Raw genomic sequence first — 21,114 nt, forward strand, 5'->3', positions numbered from 1 at the left:
AAGACCCAAAACTAGTGGTACTTTGTGAGTGTTATTTTTTTCATTTTTTGTTCCTCCTCTCTCCTCTTCACTGCTGCTTTCCTCCACTCCATTCACATTCCATCTCTCTCCTGGTCTATGGGTGAGGTGATGATGATCATCATGGATGTAAGCTGAAGATAGATGACATACAGTCTTGATTCCAAAAGAATAACATACAGTCTTGATTCCAAAAGAATAGATGACATTTCCCTTATTACTGTTGTCCTCCTTGTTTCTACACTTCAAGCTTTGTTTGGTGGTTCATGGGTTTGTTGCCAAGTATTTTAAAAGTACTCTCACTTGATTTATGTTTCCCCAGTGTTGTTATCTGTTGTTCCATGTGGCTCTGCTTCTTCAGTTCACAGTTCTTTGTGCTGCATTCTATGGTGTGTACTCTTACCAGATTTCTTCTGCCACATTGCTTGTTTCTTCACCTCATGTCTATTTAAGTACATAAAAATGTTTAAGTATTCTCCTGTCTTAACATAAGCTGTGACATAAGTTGTATGTTACCAAGTAGCATGAAACTCTTGGTAACTCTTCCTTTGGTACTAGTTATCTAGCTCTTAACACATGAGTGATCTGATTTTATTCCTCAATATTTACCAGAGGGGCTTATTTGAGATGCAAACCAAATATGATTACTTCAGCAAGTCTAAGAAACAGCTATAAGATGCCATATATATTTTGTTTTCTGCTTCTTTGAATGCAGAACTTGATAAACATCTTTCTATGTCCAAAAAGTACCTTGAATTGCTTAATGAAATTTCCTAGGGCAAACTGAGGTGTGTGATCTTGGCCTTCTCCATACTTACTAGCAGTATATTAAATAATTAGAGTCATGGAATTTAATAGTTCGAAGGGTTATTCAGTTTAGGGAACTAAGACCAAGAGATGGAATAACCTGCCCTGGTCACATAGATATATATAGCAAGAACAGGTTGAGAATCCAAGGCTTTTAATTCCCAACCTATTGCTTTTTTGACCACAACCAGTCTAGCTCTGAGAAATTGTCTCTACTTGTGTGCAAGCTTCCAGAGGAAGCTGTATTTTAACCTATGTTAAAAAAAAAGCTTTTCAAAGAAATATATGTGATAAAAATAGAAGCATGGAAATATCGGATTTAGCAAAATTAGGAGTAAGGTTTCTTTTATGCTTCTTTAATTCTGATGTAGTTTGTTTTTAGGAGTTCAGTTTCCCCCCATACCACCAAAATTTCTTCAATGATCCTTCAGTATGAAGTTATATTAAAATATCCAGATTTATTTTTATACGATACATTTAAAACTTAGTACCCTGAATTATCAAAGTAAAGCAGTTGGTTTTCATTATGTTTTAAGTACACATTCTAAAAATTTTTTAAATCATGTTAACATCTTAGAATTTCTTTAGACCGTTTGCTTTCCCACTTTTATTCTAATCCTCAAAATTTATAGATGGTAGGAGTTAAAAGTTGGGCATGCATGGCTTGAGTTATTTTTTCTTAGGTCAAAGACCAATACAGAACACTGTCAGGGATTTTTTCCCTCAAATGGTCTTATTGCTACTTGCTTATAAATATACATGTAAAATGTGTTTGTGGCTTAATTTCCCACAAAAATATTCTGATACAAGTATGAAGATGCAACGTTTGTTTTCTGAAATGTATTTGTTACATCTGTAGATGTGGATGTGTTTTGATGTCAACAGAATTTTGGTTAACAGTAAAAGAAATCAAAACAGTCACAGATAAATGATCCTAATAACTCTTTTTCCCTTTTTAAATTATTTATACATCATAGATAGTATGTTTTCTTAGTGAATGTAGTAGTTTATTACTTCCACAAGAGGGAGTGTTGCATAATTTTATAACTAAAATAAGTCTTTTTAACTAATGTAGCTAAAATAATTTTCAGGTTAGCTACAAAATGAATTAAGCCCATCTTAAAACTTTTTCTCATTTTATTATGTGTGCTGTCTAGCACTTCATCAACCCAAGAAGCTTCTTAGACATTGGCATTTCAGATACCTTCAATACAAATTTTCAATTTAAGGATTTATCTGAAATGCCTTATTAGTACAAATGTATGAATAAGCCTCATGATATAAAATTACATTTAATTCTCTAAGTGATTTTACCTAAGCATGATGAAATTCAAGAAAAAACTAAAAAAATTTTTCAGCACTGGTAAAAAAAAATCACAAAAACAGTCATTCTGTGAGAAGTCTAGGATGTCTTTTTTTTTTAATTAGTCTAACTTGAAATGTTTTTTTTTTAAACATAAAATATTTATTTTTTGTAAAGCACTTGGAATGAATTTTGCACTCTGGGAGTCCGTAGTCCAGGCTTAAACTTTGATTTAAGCAATGCAAGACCTTTCTGGGCCTGATTTTTATCTATAAATTCAAGAATTTGGACTATCTAATGTCTGAGGTCATTTTTTTCTAAAATTCTATGAAATAAGGCACTGGGGAAAGTTAAAAACATTGTTTCCTGAAGTTTGCTCTGCAGTAGCTAGCAGATTATAGGGATTTTTCTTCAGATAAAATGTACTGATGTTACAGTTTGGGAGCAAAGATTAAGAATGCAAAGGTATTGAGAGAAGTTCTTCGACAAATAACAGGTCAGAGGTCCTGACTTTAAACTCCCTTTCCCAGTCCCTTTTTCACCAGTAGTCATCGTTTCACTTCTCAGTTCTACACGTTGCTGTTACACAAGCCAAGTTTTGTCCAGAGGTTAACTAGAGCTTTGCTTCATAGCACACCGTGTATGATAGGCTTTCCATTGGTAAAGATAACCTTTAATTGTTTGAAGACTTATTAATCATATTTTCATTTTCTGCTATGTCCTACTTATTTTATCTCTCAGTTTCAGGAGAACAAACCTAAATATGTTACCTTTCAGGTTTTAAAATATGCTTTGTTCTTTTGGTTGCTTTTCTTTTTATTTTCCTTCATTCCTCCCTCCCTCCTTCCCTTCCTTCCTTCCATTATTTTTTAACTTTTTATATAATTTTAAAGGTTACTTTTCATTTACAGTTATTACAAAATATTGTCTATATTCCCCATGTTGTATAATAATACATCCTTGAGCCCATCTTATACCCAGTAGTTTGTGCCTCCCACCGGGGCCCCATATTGCCTCTCCCCCTTTACAAGTTATTATTAGAAGCTTCAGTATTCTTACTGGATTCTAGATAGACCTATAAAAATAGGTGGAAAGTTTATGAATTTCATTTGAAAAAGAAGTTTCTCTTTTATTCCTTTCTCCAAAATGTAATGATTCTCTGACCTCAAGACTTTAGACTGTTAAAATTAAATTCTAATGTGGCTCAACTTATATATTGTCACCTGACATTTAGCACTTAGTTCTCACTTTCTCATTCTGCTTTCATGCTCTCTGCCACTCAAGAAATCTATCAGCCGTTGATGCCATTCTCTCTAAATTACCTCTACATTAACTACCTGAGTTCTATAATACCTGCTTATGTTTTCATATCTTCTGCAGTTTATTATAACTCTTTGTTATTGGTTTTGTCTTCTCTCCAATTTTCAGTTTTAGGTGTGGTTATATAGTTTCCACATCAAAAATCAGGAACTTTACTCTAACAAATGATGTTTTTTTATTTATGAATTTCCTTTTATAAATCATATTCTAGGATAGCAAAATAAAGAGCATTTAGCATTTAATGAAATGCCTTTATTAAAAAGTATAGATCTGTTTGCCATATATCTAATTGCCTTGCCATATTTCTATTTTTTAAAAAAAACTTCTTTGTTCTTGTTCCTTAACTTTTCCTAAAATTGTTTTCACGTCTCAGGCTCAGTTCAACTTAAGGAGTTTTCAAATGTCTAGAAATGAGTAAATTTCCACCATGGTAAAAGTAATATTTATGTTAATGAATATAATGTTAAAATCAGAAATTATATTTATTACTCCCTTCAAAACACTCTATGATTAATTACCTGGAGTTCCATATATGTATTTACATACACTTTTACAGAAAGCCGTGAAGTTTCTGCCTATCTTCATTCTCTCAAATAGGAGTTTGAATCCAGACAAATGGGTAGGCTCTGATTTATGATGTAGTCCTGATTACAGATTTCTTTTTCTCTGTTCTTAAAGCAGTACTGGACGCAGTGTGTATCAATTTTGTTTGAGAGCCAACTCAGCCTTACAGAGCCCCAGGCAAAAATGTAGTTAGGGGAGGAAAAGAAAGGAAAGGCATAAAATTCTAGTGGAGTAGTATGAAGGAATTCTAGACTTCACAAACCTACACAGCCTAGAGTCAGTTTCTGTTTTAAAAGAGAGAGAGAGAGAGAGAAAGAAAACTCTTCTAATATTAATAGCAGTTGGAACTTATACCAGGAGCCAAGGTTTTATCACTTGAGCCACCAAAAACATCTCATGCTTTTTACTAGTTTTTTCTAATTTGAGAAAAGGAAATGGTCAGTATCTAGGAATTAATTCATTTATTCAAACATATTTATTAAACATTTGTTAGCCAGACACTCTCCTAAGTGCTAGGTACACGTTAGTGGCTTAAATAGGCATAATTCCTGCCCTTTTGAAGTTTACCATGAATTAGCCATTATCTCCCTGTTTTTTACCACTTTATGCTTCACACTTTATGTTTGATTCTTATATTAACAGTAGTAGTGATCTGTCTGCATTAATTTGTCTTCTGATTTTCAAATGTGTCAGCAAAACCATTTTTTAAATCTTTACTAACCTTAAATAAGAAAGTGATTGCCACTTTCTTTAATGTGACTGTTGTCAGTATCTTCTGTGCCATATATGTCAGTGGTTGTGAGAATAGCTTGTAGGTTTTATTGCCATTGTCTGCTTTCACCATATGCGTTCAGTGTCAAAGCAGCAGTTGTACTAAAGATGCTTTGTTGTGTTTTTACCGTGTAAAAAGATTTTTTCCAATCATAGCATAACAGGATGTTGAGTGACAGAGGTAATGTTTTTTTTTCCTGCCATAAGGCATAATTTCCACAGCAGGAATTATGCATATTTGTATGTTGGGAAAAGAGGGTTTTTACCATCTCCATGTTGAAAGTCCATGTGGCATGAGGAAATCTTTTCCTTTATTTTTATTTTTTTTTGTTGTTGTTGCTATCATTAAAAAAAATCCATATTGTCACTTAAATGAGAAATATTTGCAATTAAATAGTACCCGAGTTAAACATTTATGAATAGAGCTTGCTTAGTTGTTTGTCATTAGTGAATTTTTCATCTGAATGTTTATTCACCATGCTACAGAAAATGTGATCTTTCTATTGTTCTTAATTCCTCATTGTTTTTAATTCACCAAAGTATAGTGTTTCTATCTTTAAGGAGTAGTAGACTTATGGTTTTTGTGAGGTATGTGTACATCAGTTATTGAAAGTTGTGCTGTGTGTGCTCTCATGGTGTTTTTGAAATCATGATTTTTATTTTACCTCTTTTAAAAGATAACATAATAATTCTTTTTTTAATAATTAAACTAATTTAGTAAATTCAAGATGGAGGCGCTTTCCTACTGATTATGCTTCCACCTCAGAAGATGAATTTGGATCAAACCGTAATTCCCCTAAACATACCCGTCTACGTACTTCTCCAGCCCTGAAAACGACTCGATTGCAGAGCTCTGGGTCAGCAATGCCTACTAGTTCTTCATTCAAACACCGGATAAAAGAACAGGAAGACTACATCCGAGATTGGACTGCTCATCGAGAAGAAATAGCCAGGTTGGTTTTAATGGGTTATCTCTAAGAGTTGAAATTGTTTCAACTTGATAACAAGTTTAGCTTTTACTTGGTTTGTACTAATAGTCCAAGGAATGAAATCCACAGATAACTATGAACTTAGTTTTGTTGGTAGTATTACTATCTATCCTTTTTTTTTTCATATGGTATTTTTAATGTGAGTGCTACTTACATATTGTAGAATTAATTTATTTTGGTAAACCGTCCTTTCTTATTTCTAGTAGAGATACTGATGAATTAATATAATTTTTGAAAGGTAGTCAGTATCAGCTCTACATAATTGAGAATTGTGCAGCTAAATTTTTGATTACTTTCCTTTTACCTTCCAAAGAGATAATAGTGTACTTGTTAGAGATGTTGCTAATGTTCTCTGGGGAGAATTAGAGTTAGTCAGATTATTACTCACACTTTGGTGAGTTCATTAGATACAGTCAGTACAATCCTTTAATAATTAAATGAAAATATTATTTTGAATGTTAAATAAATGTATTTATAATAACCTTAAGGTTACATAATAAAAAGTAAAATTCATGCTGTGGATGTGATTTTTAATTGATAACATTGTAGTTGAACATTAAAGAGAGGCTCTACTCAAATGCTATAGTAGTTAAGGGTTTTTTAAGTTTGTAAGTATGCCACATGTTACCTAAACATTTTCACTGTGTACATGCTAAAATCATTTCTGCCTTTAGTTTAAGACCCTAATCTTCAAGTTTTATACTTGACAACATTTATTAAAGAATTTATTTATAATAGTTCATAAATGCTTTTTAAAAAAACTTTTATGATGATTTTATGATGTTCATCTTTTGTTTTCTTTACTCTGTGGACTTCTGTGAATTGTTTTTTTCTGGCTCATTAGTTTAATGTTTAGGTTTTTTGGTTTTTTGGGTTTTTTGTCTTTAATGACTATTCACTTGTGATTGCTTTTAGTTCTTAAAGAACATGCCCTTCTAATCTCATTACGCTGCTTAAACATTGTTTTTTGGCCGTATAAATGACAATAATTATTGAAGCATTATAAACCAGTTCTGATTAGAGTACAGGCATATATGTGCTTTGGGACCGATGAATTATTATGGGCCCACAAAACTGTTAGTGAGAGAATCTTGACACTACATTTTTTCTTGTGGTCACAGCTGGCAACAGCAGGCCTTGCTCTTGTCTCATCATTTTCTCCTTCCCATGCAGAAGTCTCACCACGTGAGCTCAAGGGGTACCTGAGGGAACTAGAGTGTTCTGCTTTTTCTTAGGAGGCTTTGCGTCTCAAGCTCTCTACCCCAAACTAGAACACTAAACACCTTCTTCTGGGCCAAACCCACTTCCCTGCCCCTAAACAGAAAAGAATTATGATACAAAGGGGAAAGTGAATAAAGAACTGTCTGTTATATTTTCACTTAGTTTTATTTTGTTAGTATGTGCATTTTATTACCCTTGTCTATGTGTATTTTATTATCTATAGTAGTACTCTAAAGCTAGGCTATTTAACCTCTAATGATTTCATGCCTTTTTCCTCCAGTTTCTTAGTAGCATTATGCTAATAAAACTTGCTATTGGGATTTAATTTTTCAAGGTATATTTTTCAGCCATACATCTCAAAGCAAGAGAAAGTTCTTTTTGTTTATTAAGAAATTTAAAAAGGCGGGGGGAGGATAGGAAGTATGCAAGGAAAGAAAGTTAATGTTGATATTTAATGTTCCCGTAAGTCGCTGATAAGTTTGCTTAATATGAGGAAATTTATTTTCAAATAACTATGAATCACATACTAAATAGAATGGAGAAATACATAGCTTTATTTCTTTAAATTGGCTATCACTTTCACTTAAGAAAACTCACATGCTGGAGCAATTCCTTTTTTTTTTTTTTTTTTTTTTTTTGCGGTACGTGGGCCTCTCACTGTTGCGTTGCAGAGCACAGGCTCCGGACGCGCAAGCTCAGCGGCCATGGCTCACGGGCCCAGTCGCTCCGCAGCATGTGGATCCTCCCGGACCGGGGCACGAACCTGTGTCCCCTGCATTGGCAGGCGGACTGTCAACCACTGCGCCACCAGGGAAGCCCCTGGAGCAATACTTTTTAAAGAGTAATAGGTAAAGATACTTTTATTTGAAAAGCACAATAGTGATTTTAATTTATTACAAAATGTTTTCTGCTTTGTCATATTCTATTTGTTTAGATATTAGAGCTATATTACTAAACCAGCACTTTGTAAGTCTGTACATAGTAATTATTTACCTTCGTTTAAACTTAAAGCACAAAAATTCCATCTGGAATATAAAGAATATAAGCAAAATATAATATATTTAGTCTTTCAATTTGAAGAGGAAACTTTTTTCCAGGTACCCCCAATACATGTGCTTTCAATAGCGCTTGTCCCAGTTTCTCCATTATAACACAGATACAGATTTGCTTCCCTTGGGAATTTCTTAGATTATACCTTTATGAATTTTAGGGTAAACAAAGCTATAATGCCACCTTTGCAGATTATCAAATATAATACATTTAACCTAAAAATTATACTGGAAGATTATATCATTCTCATTTGAATCACAATGCACTTAAAAGATATTTCAGTGTTTTAGATTCATTATTACACATTCCACTGTAACATTAAATTTTTTAGGAGAGAGTTCTAGTTAACAATATTTTATTTTAAGGTTTAACAACCAGTTCATTATAGATATGTTATAGGAGAGGATTAAATCATAAAGGCAATATAATATTTTATCCTAATGTTGATTGAAGGTATTATTTGCAAAGGTGAGATCCTCTTGCACCTTTACACCTCTACAGTTTTGTTTTGAATCAAGTTTTTGTATGTGTAAGTTCTTTATATATATTGTGTATATGCGTGTAATCCCCGTCCACTCAACAAAGAATTCCTAAGCAACTCCTATGAGCAGAATGTAGTGTTTAGCGTGAGTGAACTGTAAAGATGACTTAGACATGGATGTCCTCAGTTCAGAGTCAGAGGAAAGAAGCAAAAGTGTTGTGTGCAGTTGATACAGGCAGAGTGACAGAAGAGGTTTTAAAAAATACGAAGTTTGTCCAAGTATAAGATGTAAAGGTGTATAGTTATTGGATGACCAAATTGAAGATAATATGGAGCCAGCTAAATAATAGGAGACTTTGAATGCCAGCTACAAAGTGTGCGTATTATTTTATGTATGTTGAAACTTTAAGATTTTTGAAAAGGAAGGTAACTTAAGATCTATATTAAAAGAAAGTAACTCTGAAGGGCATTTTGTAGAATTGTTTGAGAGAGAAGAGAGCCTAGAGATAAACTAGTAATCTATTCTAGAAGTTAATGTGCAAGATATTGAAGACCTGAGACAAGATAGTGTTAGTGAGGGTACAAGTGGAGATATGGACGTGTAACAGTTGACAGCGTTTGATGATTGCCAGCATGACTCCATGGTTGTTCAAATGGATATTGGTAAGAATAAGGAAGACAAAAGACAAGAAGGAAGACAAGCTTCGTTTTGGACATACTGACTTTAAGGTACTTAAGGAACAGCCATGTGAAAGTGTATGGCTCTGCAACATAGGAAGCTGATGAGAGCTAGAATCATCGTTTTGGAAGTCAAAGACAAAATACTTGAAGCTGTGGTCATAGACGATATTGCCAGGAAATGGTGAGTGAACCTAGAATACTGTTGAACTCAGAGGTATAACCTAAATTACAAGGATGCAGTATGGCTGAATGATCAAAATCGTGGACTCTGGGATCAGGCCTTCTATATTGAAACCCAGCTCTACCCACAAGGTCTGTATGACCCTTGACAAGTTAAGTAACTGGGCTCTAGTGATCTCATGCATAAAATGGACGTAACAGTAGTGCCAACTTAAGAGTTGACAGACTGATGCACGTACATGACCTAGTGCTTGACATATAGTAAGCTATCAATAAATGTTATATTTAAGTGGAGTGCAGAGAAAGTGTGGTGTGTGTGTATACTCAAATATGATTATATTTAGAACTTAATTGTGAGCTTTCCGTTTTCTTTATGACTCCAGATGTAATTGGAGTTTCAGAATCAATGCTATATTCTTATAATTTATAAAATATTCTATTAGGCTTACCCTATACAAATAGGAAACCTAAGAATCTCAACCAAGGTTTTGTTCACATTTTCAATCCAGACATTATTTTAAAATGTTCTTTTTTACCTGAGAATAATAACACTGATATGTAAGTGGTCTGTTGTTCTTTTTTAAATATTGAAATGATTGTTAAATAAATGTATCACAGAGCATCCACCTAATGAGTCCTACTCCCTGATTTGATGGCCTCCAAAGTAAAGTCATCTGACACTTCATGTCAAGAGGGAAAAGGCTTTTATTATTACTAAGTCTTTTACATATAATACTTTTATTAGTGAAATTTAAATAAGAATACCTATCAAATACATTTTTAAAAATTTTAAAATAGAACTATGGTTTATATTTTTCAAGCCTAAATAATATTTTCAATTAAAATTACAAATGTATGGTAATCTTAATGATGAAAAACCAAATACTTGTAATTTTAATACATTACTAAAAGCTTTTTTTAATTTTTTTTTTGGTAAGAGTCAGGTTAATTTAGTGGCCAGAATTAAGTGGTATGGGGTTCCTTATAATCTATAAAGTAATGTAATGAAACATCTATGCATAGCAATATATTTTAGTTAAAAAAGTCTTTTAATGGCAATACAGTTAAAGGATATACTATATTTGGGGGTATGTGTGAAAGTGAGCTTTAATAATACTAAAGTATTTTTTATTTTGGAGAAAACACCATAGAGATAAAACTTACATTATCAAGGAATAAGGTACATCTGTTCAGTCAGTTTTAAGCTTTATTGGTTCAAAATAGCTGAAGTCCAGGTCCAGCCTGTGTCTGTTTGTTCTGTTGGGCTAGGCCAGATCCAAATAGCAAGGGTAGAAACAAAACATCTGCCCAGAATAACTGTCAAATGACAGTTATTCTTCAGTTTCTGTATAGTTTTTCAGCATTTCCTAGATATTATGCCTTCATCATATTCTCTGACCTGAGGGTACCTTATACTACCTCTTTGCATGTACTTTGGCTATCTCAAATCTTGCTCATTGAATAAGGGCAGTATTTTCCTGTCAGGTGACTTCACATCATCTTCTTTTAACTTGCAGACTTTGTGTCTGGTGGAGATGGCATGGGGTGGTGTGGTGGTGGTTGTTTCTTTAATTTTTCTCATTTATTTAGGAACTGTTTATTGATGGCCAAGAGTGTGCTAAGACCTTCAAAGTTATCTTACCATTACCTCTTCATTACTTGCTCAGTTTATTTGAAGCATATTCATAAGTTTAGAGACTACACTTAAGTAAATATAACTTATCTGTGGTGCTAAGCTCGCATTTAAACTTAGTTTCATTGAAGAAAATGGGAGGTAACTTTTTAAAAATATATATAATTAAATCCCTACCTCTTTTGATGGCCAGAAATAGATTCTACATACTTTATTCCTCTATTTGGGCCAGCCATTAAATTGCTTTGGCTACCCAAAAGAGCTTCCAATTTCAATTCATTACTCTCCCAACCTAAGCCAGTCTTTTGTGGCTCAGATTACCTATTTCTCCCAGTTCTCCATGCTTTCATTAAATGCCCACAATAGATGTGGATTGCCATAATTCTTTCATTAAGGTTTTTTGTAATATTGCATCAAAATGCCATCAACATATAATAAATATAACTGAGAGTTTCCACCAAAAGAAGAATAAGGTCTTCCTTATCAGTAGGAAACTTGTGAACCTTTCCTGTAGTCTTTAGCTAGGTCAAGTATATGCGTTAATCTTCATGCCTCTTGAGAGTTAAGCTTCTTTGAGTCTTTATTATAAAGTCAGACTCAACATAAGATTTTCTGGAATGACCCTTAATGTCTCTCCTAAAACTAATTTTATATTTTAATCACTCCTGTCATTTAAAAAGTAGACTAAATTATTTCTTAAAAGCTAAGTAGGGCTTCCCTGGTGGAGCAGTGGTTGAGAGTCTGCCTGCCGATGCAGGGGACACGGGTTTGTGCCCCGATCTGGGAGGATCCCACATGCCACGGATCAGCTGGGCCCGTGAGCCATGGCCGCTGAGCCTGCGCGTCCGGAGCCTGTGCTCCGCAACGGGAGAGGCCACAACAGTGAGAGGCCCGCATACCGCCAAAAAAAATCTAAGTAAAGTTACAGTTATAATCTCTTATCCAGTGTTAAAGTAACAAGAGGTTTGATTTGTTATCATTCGTTTCAATGTTAGGATTCTAAAGCTAGTATACTTCTTTAGTAGCTCATCACTTCCTTTTTTCCAGTAATATCAAAGGCAGTCTCATGCTCATGGTTTATATGTATATCCTTTGAAACTCTATTACATATAAAAACTTTTGAAACTTAATATGCTATTAAAAAGATAAAGCAGATATTTTCCTTTTCAGTTAATTTAAAACCTAAAAGACTGTTAATGTTGGCAATTTAAGTCAGTAAAGTCTGATAGTTTGTTTCTATCATGGTTATTAGGTCACACTTGCAAATATTGCATGTTTAATAGGACATACATTTCACAAGGACTCTCATTTTCAATATTTTAAACTTCCAGTATACCCAAAGTGTATTATTAATATATTTTCCCCTGTTTTTAACCCTTCAGTGAAAAATAACCTTTAATTGATTTAAATAAGAAAAGGGACATTACTGAGATAGTTCACCTGAGAAAATCATAAACTTCATAAAGTATGTCCTCATTACCCCACCTTTTTACAAATAATGCATATTCATTTCTACAAAAGTTTTGAAATTGGATTATTGGTTCTGACACTGAGGTAGACAAAATTAGCATAGATGTTATAGAACTTAACCCTGAAACTATATTTCCTTCCTTAAGGACTGTTAGCCTATCCATATTTTGTAATAAAATAAAATTAAATGTGAAAATTATCCATTTTTCTAAATAGAAGGCTTGAGTTTTTATTGGTATTGCAAAGGAAGCAGATGGAAGCAAAACTCCAGATAAAAGGTCTGTTCATTTTAGAATTTCCTCCTTCAGCAGATTTATAGAGGTGGAGATTGAGAATAAGAACAGGGGTTATAAACTTGGAGATCAAAGAAAGAACACAGGATACAAGAGATATAAAGAACTACATTATTGTAAAATATTCTAATAAATGTAATCTAGAAGTATTAGAGAATTAATTTGTAAACCTAGATTGAACAACCATATGAATAGATCCATACTCTCTGTTGAGTCATAAAATTGTTATTTCTGAAGATACTCATAACTTTGGCTTTTTTTCTTGATAATTTAATATGTCTTTTAGAATGCCTAATACTGGTTTTAGTAGGTGCTAAGATTTTTAAGCAATGCAGATCTAAATTAAGTTAATGGTCTATATTATTCAGTCAGTTTTAAGATAGGAATTGCCATGCAAAGAAACAGCTGGTATATATGCAACATACTTGTAAATTAAAAGAAAGCTTTTTGGATGCCTACTAACTGAACAGTATATGTGGTATATACATTAAGAGTTCATTGTAGTACAGTTTTTACTGTATAACATGTTGACATTGCTGTTGTTTGTGTTTTTTCTAATTAATTCATTACTGCTTTCTACAAATATCAGAAGCTTCATCATACAAATGTCTGCATAAAAAACTTCAAAAATAAAATAGATGGTTAGATAAGTAAAAGTTGTCTATTTCTTATCTCATTAAACTGGGTTATTCTGTTTCTCATCCTAGTTCATTTATTTTAGGAAATTACAAGAGTGGAATATTTTATCTAAGGAAACAGTTTACACCCATTCTCAAAAGAATTATATCAACAGTTAACAAGTTTTTAAAAATTAGATGTGGAATGGTAATATGAGATACAGTGTGACATATAGAAAGATCTGGTTACACCACTTACTGTTTGTGACCTTAACCAAAAAATAGTTTCATAACCTCTCCTGAGGCTGATTTTCCTCATCTACAAAACAAGCTGATTAATACCTCTCTTACATGGTGGTTGTAAGAATTAGAGTTGGTGAATATAAAGCTTCTTTATAATGGTTTTGATTATAATATAATGGTAAGTATTGGTTTTGATTATTTGAGAATATAATTCTAAGCTTCTGAAGCCAAGGACCCTGTCTGCTTATTCACCATTGCAGCCCTTAGGGCCTACCACAGTGGCCAGATCAGTAAATATTTATTGGTAGATAAAAAGGAATTGACCACGGATTGCTTCTGTTGGGCCATAAGCTTCAACATAGCTTTTCTTTTTAAATCTGTAGTTAAGTTTTTATGCAGTTACTGCATTCCTTGAAAGTCTTTCAAGCTCACATTTTGCATAAGTTAAAAAACTGTTACTTTGTGCTTTGGATTTTAGAGTTGGGAATCTTAAAACAGGTACTTTACAAATATTGTCATTCCAAAACCTTCCCTGTGGAAGTAGCCAAATAGAGATCATGTGCAGTGGATGCATAACTTAGTTCAGTTATCACCAATAACAATTATTTAATTCTTCAATCCATGTAGCTAAAAATACAAATAAATGGCTTTATGGAAATAAGCTCTAAACCTGGAATCTGGTCCTGTCTTAGCTACTTCTAAGTTGTGTGGTCATGAGCAAGCCAGTAATTTTCTCCGAAAGTGTGTCTTTATTCACAATCAGATAAGTTCTACCTCACAAGCTCTACCTCTACCTTGTGACCCTCAAATGACATATTGTGTACTGTGAAGTATGGTATGTGGTGTAAAGTGCCATGCTGTGTCACAGTTCCTCACCTTGGTACCGTACACCCCTTGGGCCGTCTGGGGAAGCTTAGGGAGCTCTTCTCAGAAGAATGTTTCTAAATGCATAAACGTAAAATACTTAGAATGACAAAGAAATGCAATTATATTGAAATACAGTTATCAAAATATTTTTAAAGGTATATAGTAATATATGGTTCCCTGTTAACATACTAAATGGAATGTTATTGCTGTGGGTTTAATGAACTGCAGTAATTTTGAAATAGTGATGACTAAGTGTTTTGAGGTACTTGTAGCAACTATAATGTGATTACTTTTGCTGACAAAAAGCAGTATTGCTAATACCACTGTTGTTTATTGCTTGTATTTATAATTGAAAGAAATGCTAAGTTTCAGTTAGGAGAGTAGTGAAAATAAAGTTGTAATTGCTTTTCTCATTCAAGTTCATGGACTCCTTGAATTCTGTTCACCACCCCCAAGTTTAATAACTCCTGTATAGTCATTAACATTAACAGTGTATTTTTAAAAGACATATCACTACTTCAGGTGTTTAACATATATTTTTCAAAGTGACAACTTGTAGATGATGTGCAATTTAGTTTTATTAATATTTGGAATTAAAGTTTAAGACTTTGAGTATCAAATAGTTAATAGCATGTCCAAAAATTCTTAAGTTTTGAGTACAAATCTTTAACTAAATATACAACTTATGTAACTGATTCTATCAAAATGATTGTTTCTAGACCTGTTATTTGAAAGTATTAAACTTCTTTTCTAAAATTATTGCCAGGATCAGCCAAGATCTTGCTCTCATTGCTCGGGAAATCAACGATGTAGCAGGAGAGATAGATTCAGTGACTTCATCAGGCACTGCCCCTAGTACCACAGTAAGCACTGCTGCCACCACCCCTGGCTCTGCCATAGACACTAGAGAAGAGGTAGGAGATCTTCATGGAGAAATGCATAAGGTTCTTTCTTTTCTTTATTTCTTTTGCTTTTAGCTTTTTGCTTAGTTTATTTTAGTTATGTCCACCCTTCCTATTTGCATGAAGCTCTGCATTTTCCAACTTTGCTTTAACAAGTTTCTTTTATGTTTTTATAACAAAACTAGTAAAGGCTAACATTTTGTCTACTATTAACATGAAGCTATAAAATGATTTAAAATAAGCACTTTGTAAAATATGAAAATAAACGGTATCTGAAAAGCAAACCCAAATTTGGTAAATGTATAAATAATAAATAGTTGTATAAAGTTTTTGTAAATTTTACATAGCTTCTTAACTAGGAGTTATCTCTAGTAGCAAAGAAAGAGAAAAATTCTACAGTTTTCACGACTTAAAATAATTCTGTTGATGAATATACACATGCATATGTATACACAAAGATTCTTCAGAAATTGAACTAGCAATATACCTACACACACACTCAAATATGTGTATCCAGTTTTGAAACACTCTTGTGAACTCTGCAATGTAAGTTAGCATATATAGACTATTGCCCTTCCAAAACCAGGGCCTCCTGCCCTCCCACTCCAGGGGGCACCATGTACATACATGGCTCAAGAAGGTGCCTTTAACATATAATATAAAAATAACGTAGTCTGGCCATGTTGGCTCTCTTGATTTGGTGCAGAGCTACAAACAAAAGATTGGCATTTTGAAAAATGAATTATAGTTTTATTAGGATAAAGCCACACTAATTTGTTTAATTATCATCTGGCTGTTTTATTCTACAACGTCAGAACTGAGTAGTCGGACAGAAGCTGTATGGCTGCAAAGCCTAAAATATTTATTATCTGGCCCTTTACAGAAAAAAATTTGCCAGCCCCTAATATTGATGATTCATTCCACTACCTTAATTTTATAAAGTAATGTTCTTAATAGTAGCCAAAAATGGCTAGCCTCTTTGACAAATTTAATTCTGGTAAACTGTACTACTAAAATTTTCTTCAGTTGCTTTTTGTCACCTTTATAATCTTATTCTTTAATGGTCATTTTTTTGGTTGTTTTTTTCCCCCTTTATGTGTTGTCTAATTTGGTAAATGATGTTTCATCAACCTGTGTAGAGTTTTGTTACCACAGTGATCAATTGTAATTGTATATAAAAATCATTCTTATTGGTGAAAAACAAAAGAATCCTCTTGGTGGCAAGACATACACAATTCCTCTGGTACACTTTAAATGATGAAGATATTATTTTCACAGCTGTCTAACTAAATTTTACCTAACATGATTGTACCTTCACTCAGACCCAGTAAAATTTTTCAAACATTTCATTGAGTAGACTTCCACTTTTTCCTTTTGGCTTTATTTCTTATTATTGTACTAGAGTTTATTCCTTCTTCAGTAAACCTGAGCTACTTTGTACCGTATGTGTATAATTTGCACTGTAGATGGCAGTATATCATTTGTACTGGAATATGTCATTTCTGTAACATTGCTAAAAGTTTATCTAAGACCAAAAAATACTTTGTGAATTAAAAAAACCTTTTTTCTTTTGTAACCTTAATTATAATTTGCAATTTATTTATCTGTGAAGAAATTTGGCACCTGGATTTGGGGAGAAAAAAAGGAAAAAACAAGATAGGAAACTAAAAGAAAAAGAAAGATTATTTTACACGGGCAAGGCAATGTGAGTAAAATGAACTCCTTGTCCATCTACATGGCTCAGTTTTTTCTATTTACCATCTGTGTTTTCCATTTAGGGGAAACTTTATCCATGGAAGACTCAAATTTAACATAGTTACATATTTTGGATTTTGAAAATAAAATCGATGTAGATGAACATTTGTTTTATAAAACAGACACCTTTGAAGTGCTTATAAAAAGAAAGTAATTGGTTTATTGAAGATTTCATGCTTCTATTACTACCTGAGAATGGAATGACTTCTAATTATAAAAACTATAATGCCAATATCTATGTTTTTCCAAATTACTCTGTGCTCATAAGGATTTGCTTTTGTCCTATTAGTTAGTTGATCGTGTTTTTGATGAAAGCCTCAACTTCCGGAAGATCCCTCCGTTAGTTCATTCTAAAACACCGGAAGGAAACAACTGTCGGTCTAGTGATCCAAGACCTCAACCAACAGAGCCTCCTGATCACTTAACAATTACAAGGCGGAGAACCTGGAGCAGGGATGAAGTGAGTAAACCATAAACTTTAACAAATGGCAGAGGAGGCATGCCCCATTGGTGGGAAAAAGATGAGAATTATTCAATATATAGGGCTGGGAAAAAAAGTGCTTGTCCTTATGGGTAGAATGGAATTTCATCCTGACATCACATCAAATACAAATAATTAACTCCAAATGAATTTAGTTCCTAAAGGTCAAAAGCAGAACTTTAAAATTTTTTAGTAAAATGTAGGTAAATATCTTTCAACATTGCAGTAGGGAATGATTTCTTAAAAGACACAAAAAGTTTTGACTTTAATAAAAGATTGGTAAATTTGAGTATGTTAAAGGACTATGTGAAACATACAGGCAACAAGGGATTAGTATACAGAATATATCAGAACTCCTACAATCAATTTAAAAAGGCAAAAACATCCCAGTAGAAAAATCTGCAAATAACATGCACAGCATTTCACTGAAAGTACCCAAGGCCTATGAAGAGATGTTCAACTTCATGAGTGTTCAGAGAAATACTTTTCAAGAGTACAGTGAGATTATTTTATACTCATTCAATTGGCAACAAATAAAAAAGTCTTAAAATGTTAAATGTTGGAGAAGATGTGGATACATAAGATTTCTTATTGTTGCTAGTGAGGTTAAATTGGTCCAGTCACTTTGGCAAACAGTTTGACATTATTTCCTAAAGTTGAGCATAAACATAGTCCATTATCTAGTAGTTTTGCTGCTAGTGCATACCCTTTCCCATTGAGAGCAAAAGGATATTTATAATAGCGGTGTGGACAGTAACAAAACTTGGAAACAATCTGTGTTTCTTCAGATATATGAAGAAAATTGAATGTATTAACTGGTATGTGCACAAATTGAACAATTTATGGAGTAATCAAGACAAATGAACTACAGCAACATGCCACAATGTGGATGAATTTTAGCAATAAAACATTTAATGAAAAAAGTAATTCTCAAAAGATTGTATATAATGTGTTTTGTCACAAATTAATAAAATAAAAATATATACTTAGGACAGAAATAGATCTAACAAATTATATAAAAAGGAAAGCAAGGGAATGATAAATGGGATTCAGGACATTGTTTACCTTGGGCGGAGGGAGACAGGGAGCTGCGATGGAAAAAACCTAGAGGTAGATTATAGCAGTTAGCTGTTTCTTTATAACAGACCACAAAAATCTCAGTGGCATAAAGCAATAGGCATTTATTTATCACACACCTGTGGGTTAACTGGTGGTACTGCTCAGCTGGACAATTAAAAGTTGTAGGTTGAGTTCAGGTTTGCTCCATGTGTCTCTCTTGTTGCTAGGACCACATCTGTGGATCACTGGATATACGGAACTGGAGGTAAAAGTTAGTGTATAAGAATATATATGTTTGCAGTAGTACAGAGTAGAAAATAATCTACCTGATGGAGAAGCACTGTAGCTAGTTCCATAACTGCAATTATAATACGCTAGATGGTTTTAGAACACACTTTCTTTGTCCTGATAGTTGATAAGTTGTACTTGGTTTCAGGGGAAGGGCCCATTCTCTAATCTTATTCATACTTACTTGTCCTGAGGTCTAGGAAGATAAATTCCTCCAAATGTAATAAAACTATAGAAGTTTATATTTTTAAAGAGAATGGAAACATTTAGATTGATAGTTATCTCATAGTTGATAATCAGAAAAAATTTTAATACATTGTGATACTGAACTCTATGACGTAGAAAAGAGAGATATCCTTTCTATGTTATAATCTACCTTAGACTATCCTGCCCTTTCTCACTCCTTCCTAATTAATATATGTCTTCTACTCTTATTTGGCCTTTTTTCTCAAGGCTCACAAAATACCATTATGCTTATTTAGCCTTTCATTGTCTTTATGTTGCTTTTCACACCCTAAGTTACCTTTTATCCCTCACTAAATTCAAATACTTATCATACTCAAGTTCTGGTTTTCCATGATACTTTCCTTATTAATGCCACCGCTCACTGAACTCCCTTTCATTAGAGTTCGTAAAGCAGTGAATCACAATTAGTACTTATTTACATTGTTTTTATAAAAATATTTAATAATATTTCCTGTATGTTGTTGTTATCTCCCCTACCAGTGTTTAAAGCATCTTAACATCCAAGGCCATATCTTATTTTCTGGGTTTTTTTTTTACAGAGTCTAGATATAGTTCTGACAATGTAAGGAACTGATTTTAGAACCCATATCTAGTCCCAAGTTCAGTCCTTCTTCTAGCATTCCACACTAGCTGTGCCTTTCATGGTTTAGCTCTTGGCAAACTACAGGATGCAGGCCAAATTCAGCCTACCACCTGGTTTTGTAAATAAAGTCTTATTATGACACAGCTGCTTTTGCTATAATGTAGCTGCTTTTGCTATAATGAGATGCATAGTTGTGACAGAGACCATATGGCCCCAGTCTTCACTCTCTGGCCCTTTACAGAAGTTTGCTAACCCTTGGTTTTGCCCATAAAGTTCAACTGGGGTGTTAACACCCCCATCATTAAAACTTACTATTTTGAGTAAATTTTTAAAAATTATCTTTCCCACTGTGGAGAACAAGGATTATAATTTTCTTCATCTCTGTGTGCATATCATTTGGTGAATATTTGCCTACTCTTTAATACTAGGAGACATGCCTTGAGTTTGGCTCAAGTACTCAGTGTAGTTGAAGGTGATATATAATGTTATCATTTTGAATTTAATTCCACCAAAGGGATATCCTAAAACTAGAGCATTATGGGAGGGTTATTAACCAAAGGACTAAATTAATGAAATAAACATCAATTAACAGAATCTTACATGGGAATAAAGTCTCCAAATTCAATCACTGATTGATTTTTTGACTGCACATTATTTGTCCAGCACTGTTTTGATGTCCTCACAACTGAGTGCAGAAGGCAGCCAAGTAAGCAGGTAATTACAATTCACTGGGATAAGTGTAAGAAGGGAAATATAGGATGTGATACTGTGGGAACCCGTAGGAAAGGCACTTGAGAAAATTCAGAGAAGGGTCCTTAGAGATATTGCCGTGCAGTTTAAGTCCTGAAGGATGGAAGAGGTGTTGGACACTCGAAAACTGGGTCTAGTTGAGAGGGCTAGGGGATGATGAGAGATGACAATGGACATACTTCATGGAGGGAATTGAGGAATAGAAAATTCAATACAACACCGTCCCTATACACAAGATTCTGGCTAGCGAAGGGGTCAGACACTGAAAGATAATAAATTACTTACATTTTCCCATTTATGATCATTTGAATAGGAAGCATGAGGGACAGGATCATGATAGTAATTGAAGATTAGATAATATGGATTGTTTTATGAAAGTTATATGATAAAAATAACATGAAAACTTGGCAAGTTATTTAACAAAAAAAACTCCTTTGTTAATATTTACTTTTCTTTCTCAATTTAGTCACACATTACTCTAATTAGATCCTTCATTGATCTTTATTAAAATTAGCATAAATATTGAATGCTCCTAAATGTAG

General features: G+C 33.3%; 1 protein-coding gene across 8 annotated transcripts in view; it reads left to right on the top strand.

The window, feature by feature from the left end:
* CEP170 (centrosomal protein 170) overlaps positions 1-21,114 on the top strand; it is a 145,198-nt gene that overhangs the window by 115,646 nt on the left and 8,438 nt on the right. For 4 of the 8 annotated variants that reach the window (XM_082615757.1, XM_082615762.1, XM_082615763.1 and 1 more), the window contains 3 exons: positions 5,502-5,736; positions 15,275-15,452; positions 17,455-17,625. In XM_082615757.1, the coding sequence (XP_082471883.1) occupies positions 5,502-5,736; positions 15,275-15,452; positions 17,455-17,625 (584 nt within the window). The remainder of the gene's footprint in view (positions 1-5,501; positions 5,737-15,274; positions 15,453-17,454; positions 17,626-21,114) is intronic. The other 4 variants (XM_082615759.1, XM_082615764.1, XM_082615760.1 and 1 more) reach the window with 3 other exon arrangements.

This window comes from Mesoplodon mirus (genome assembly GCF_964341445.2).
Source record: "Mesoplodon mirus genome assembly, chromosome: 3".
NCBI classification, from domain to species: Eukaryota; Metazoa; Chordata; class Mammalia; order Artiodactyla; family Ziphiidae; genus Mesoplodon; species Mesoplodon mirus.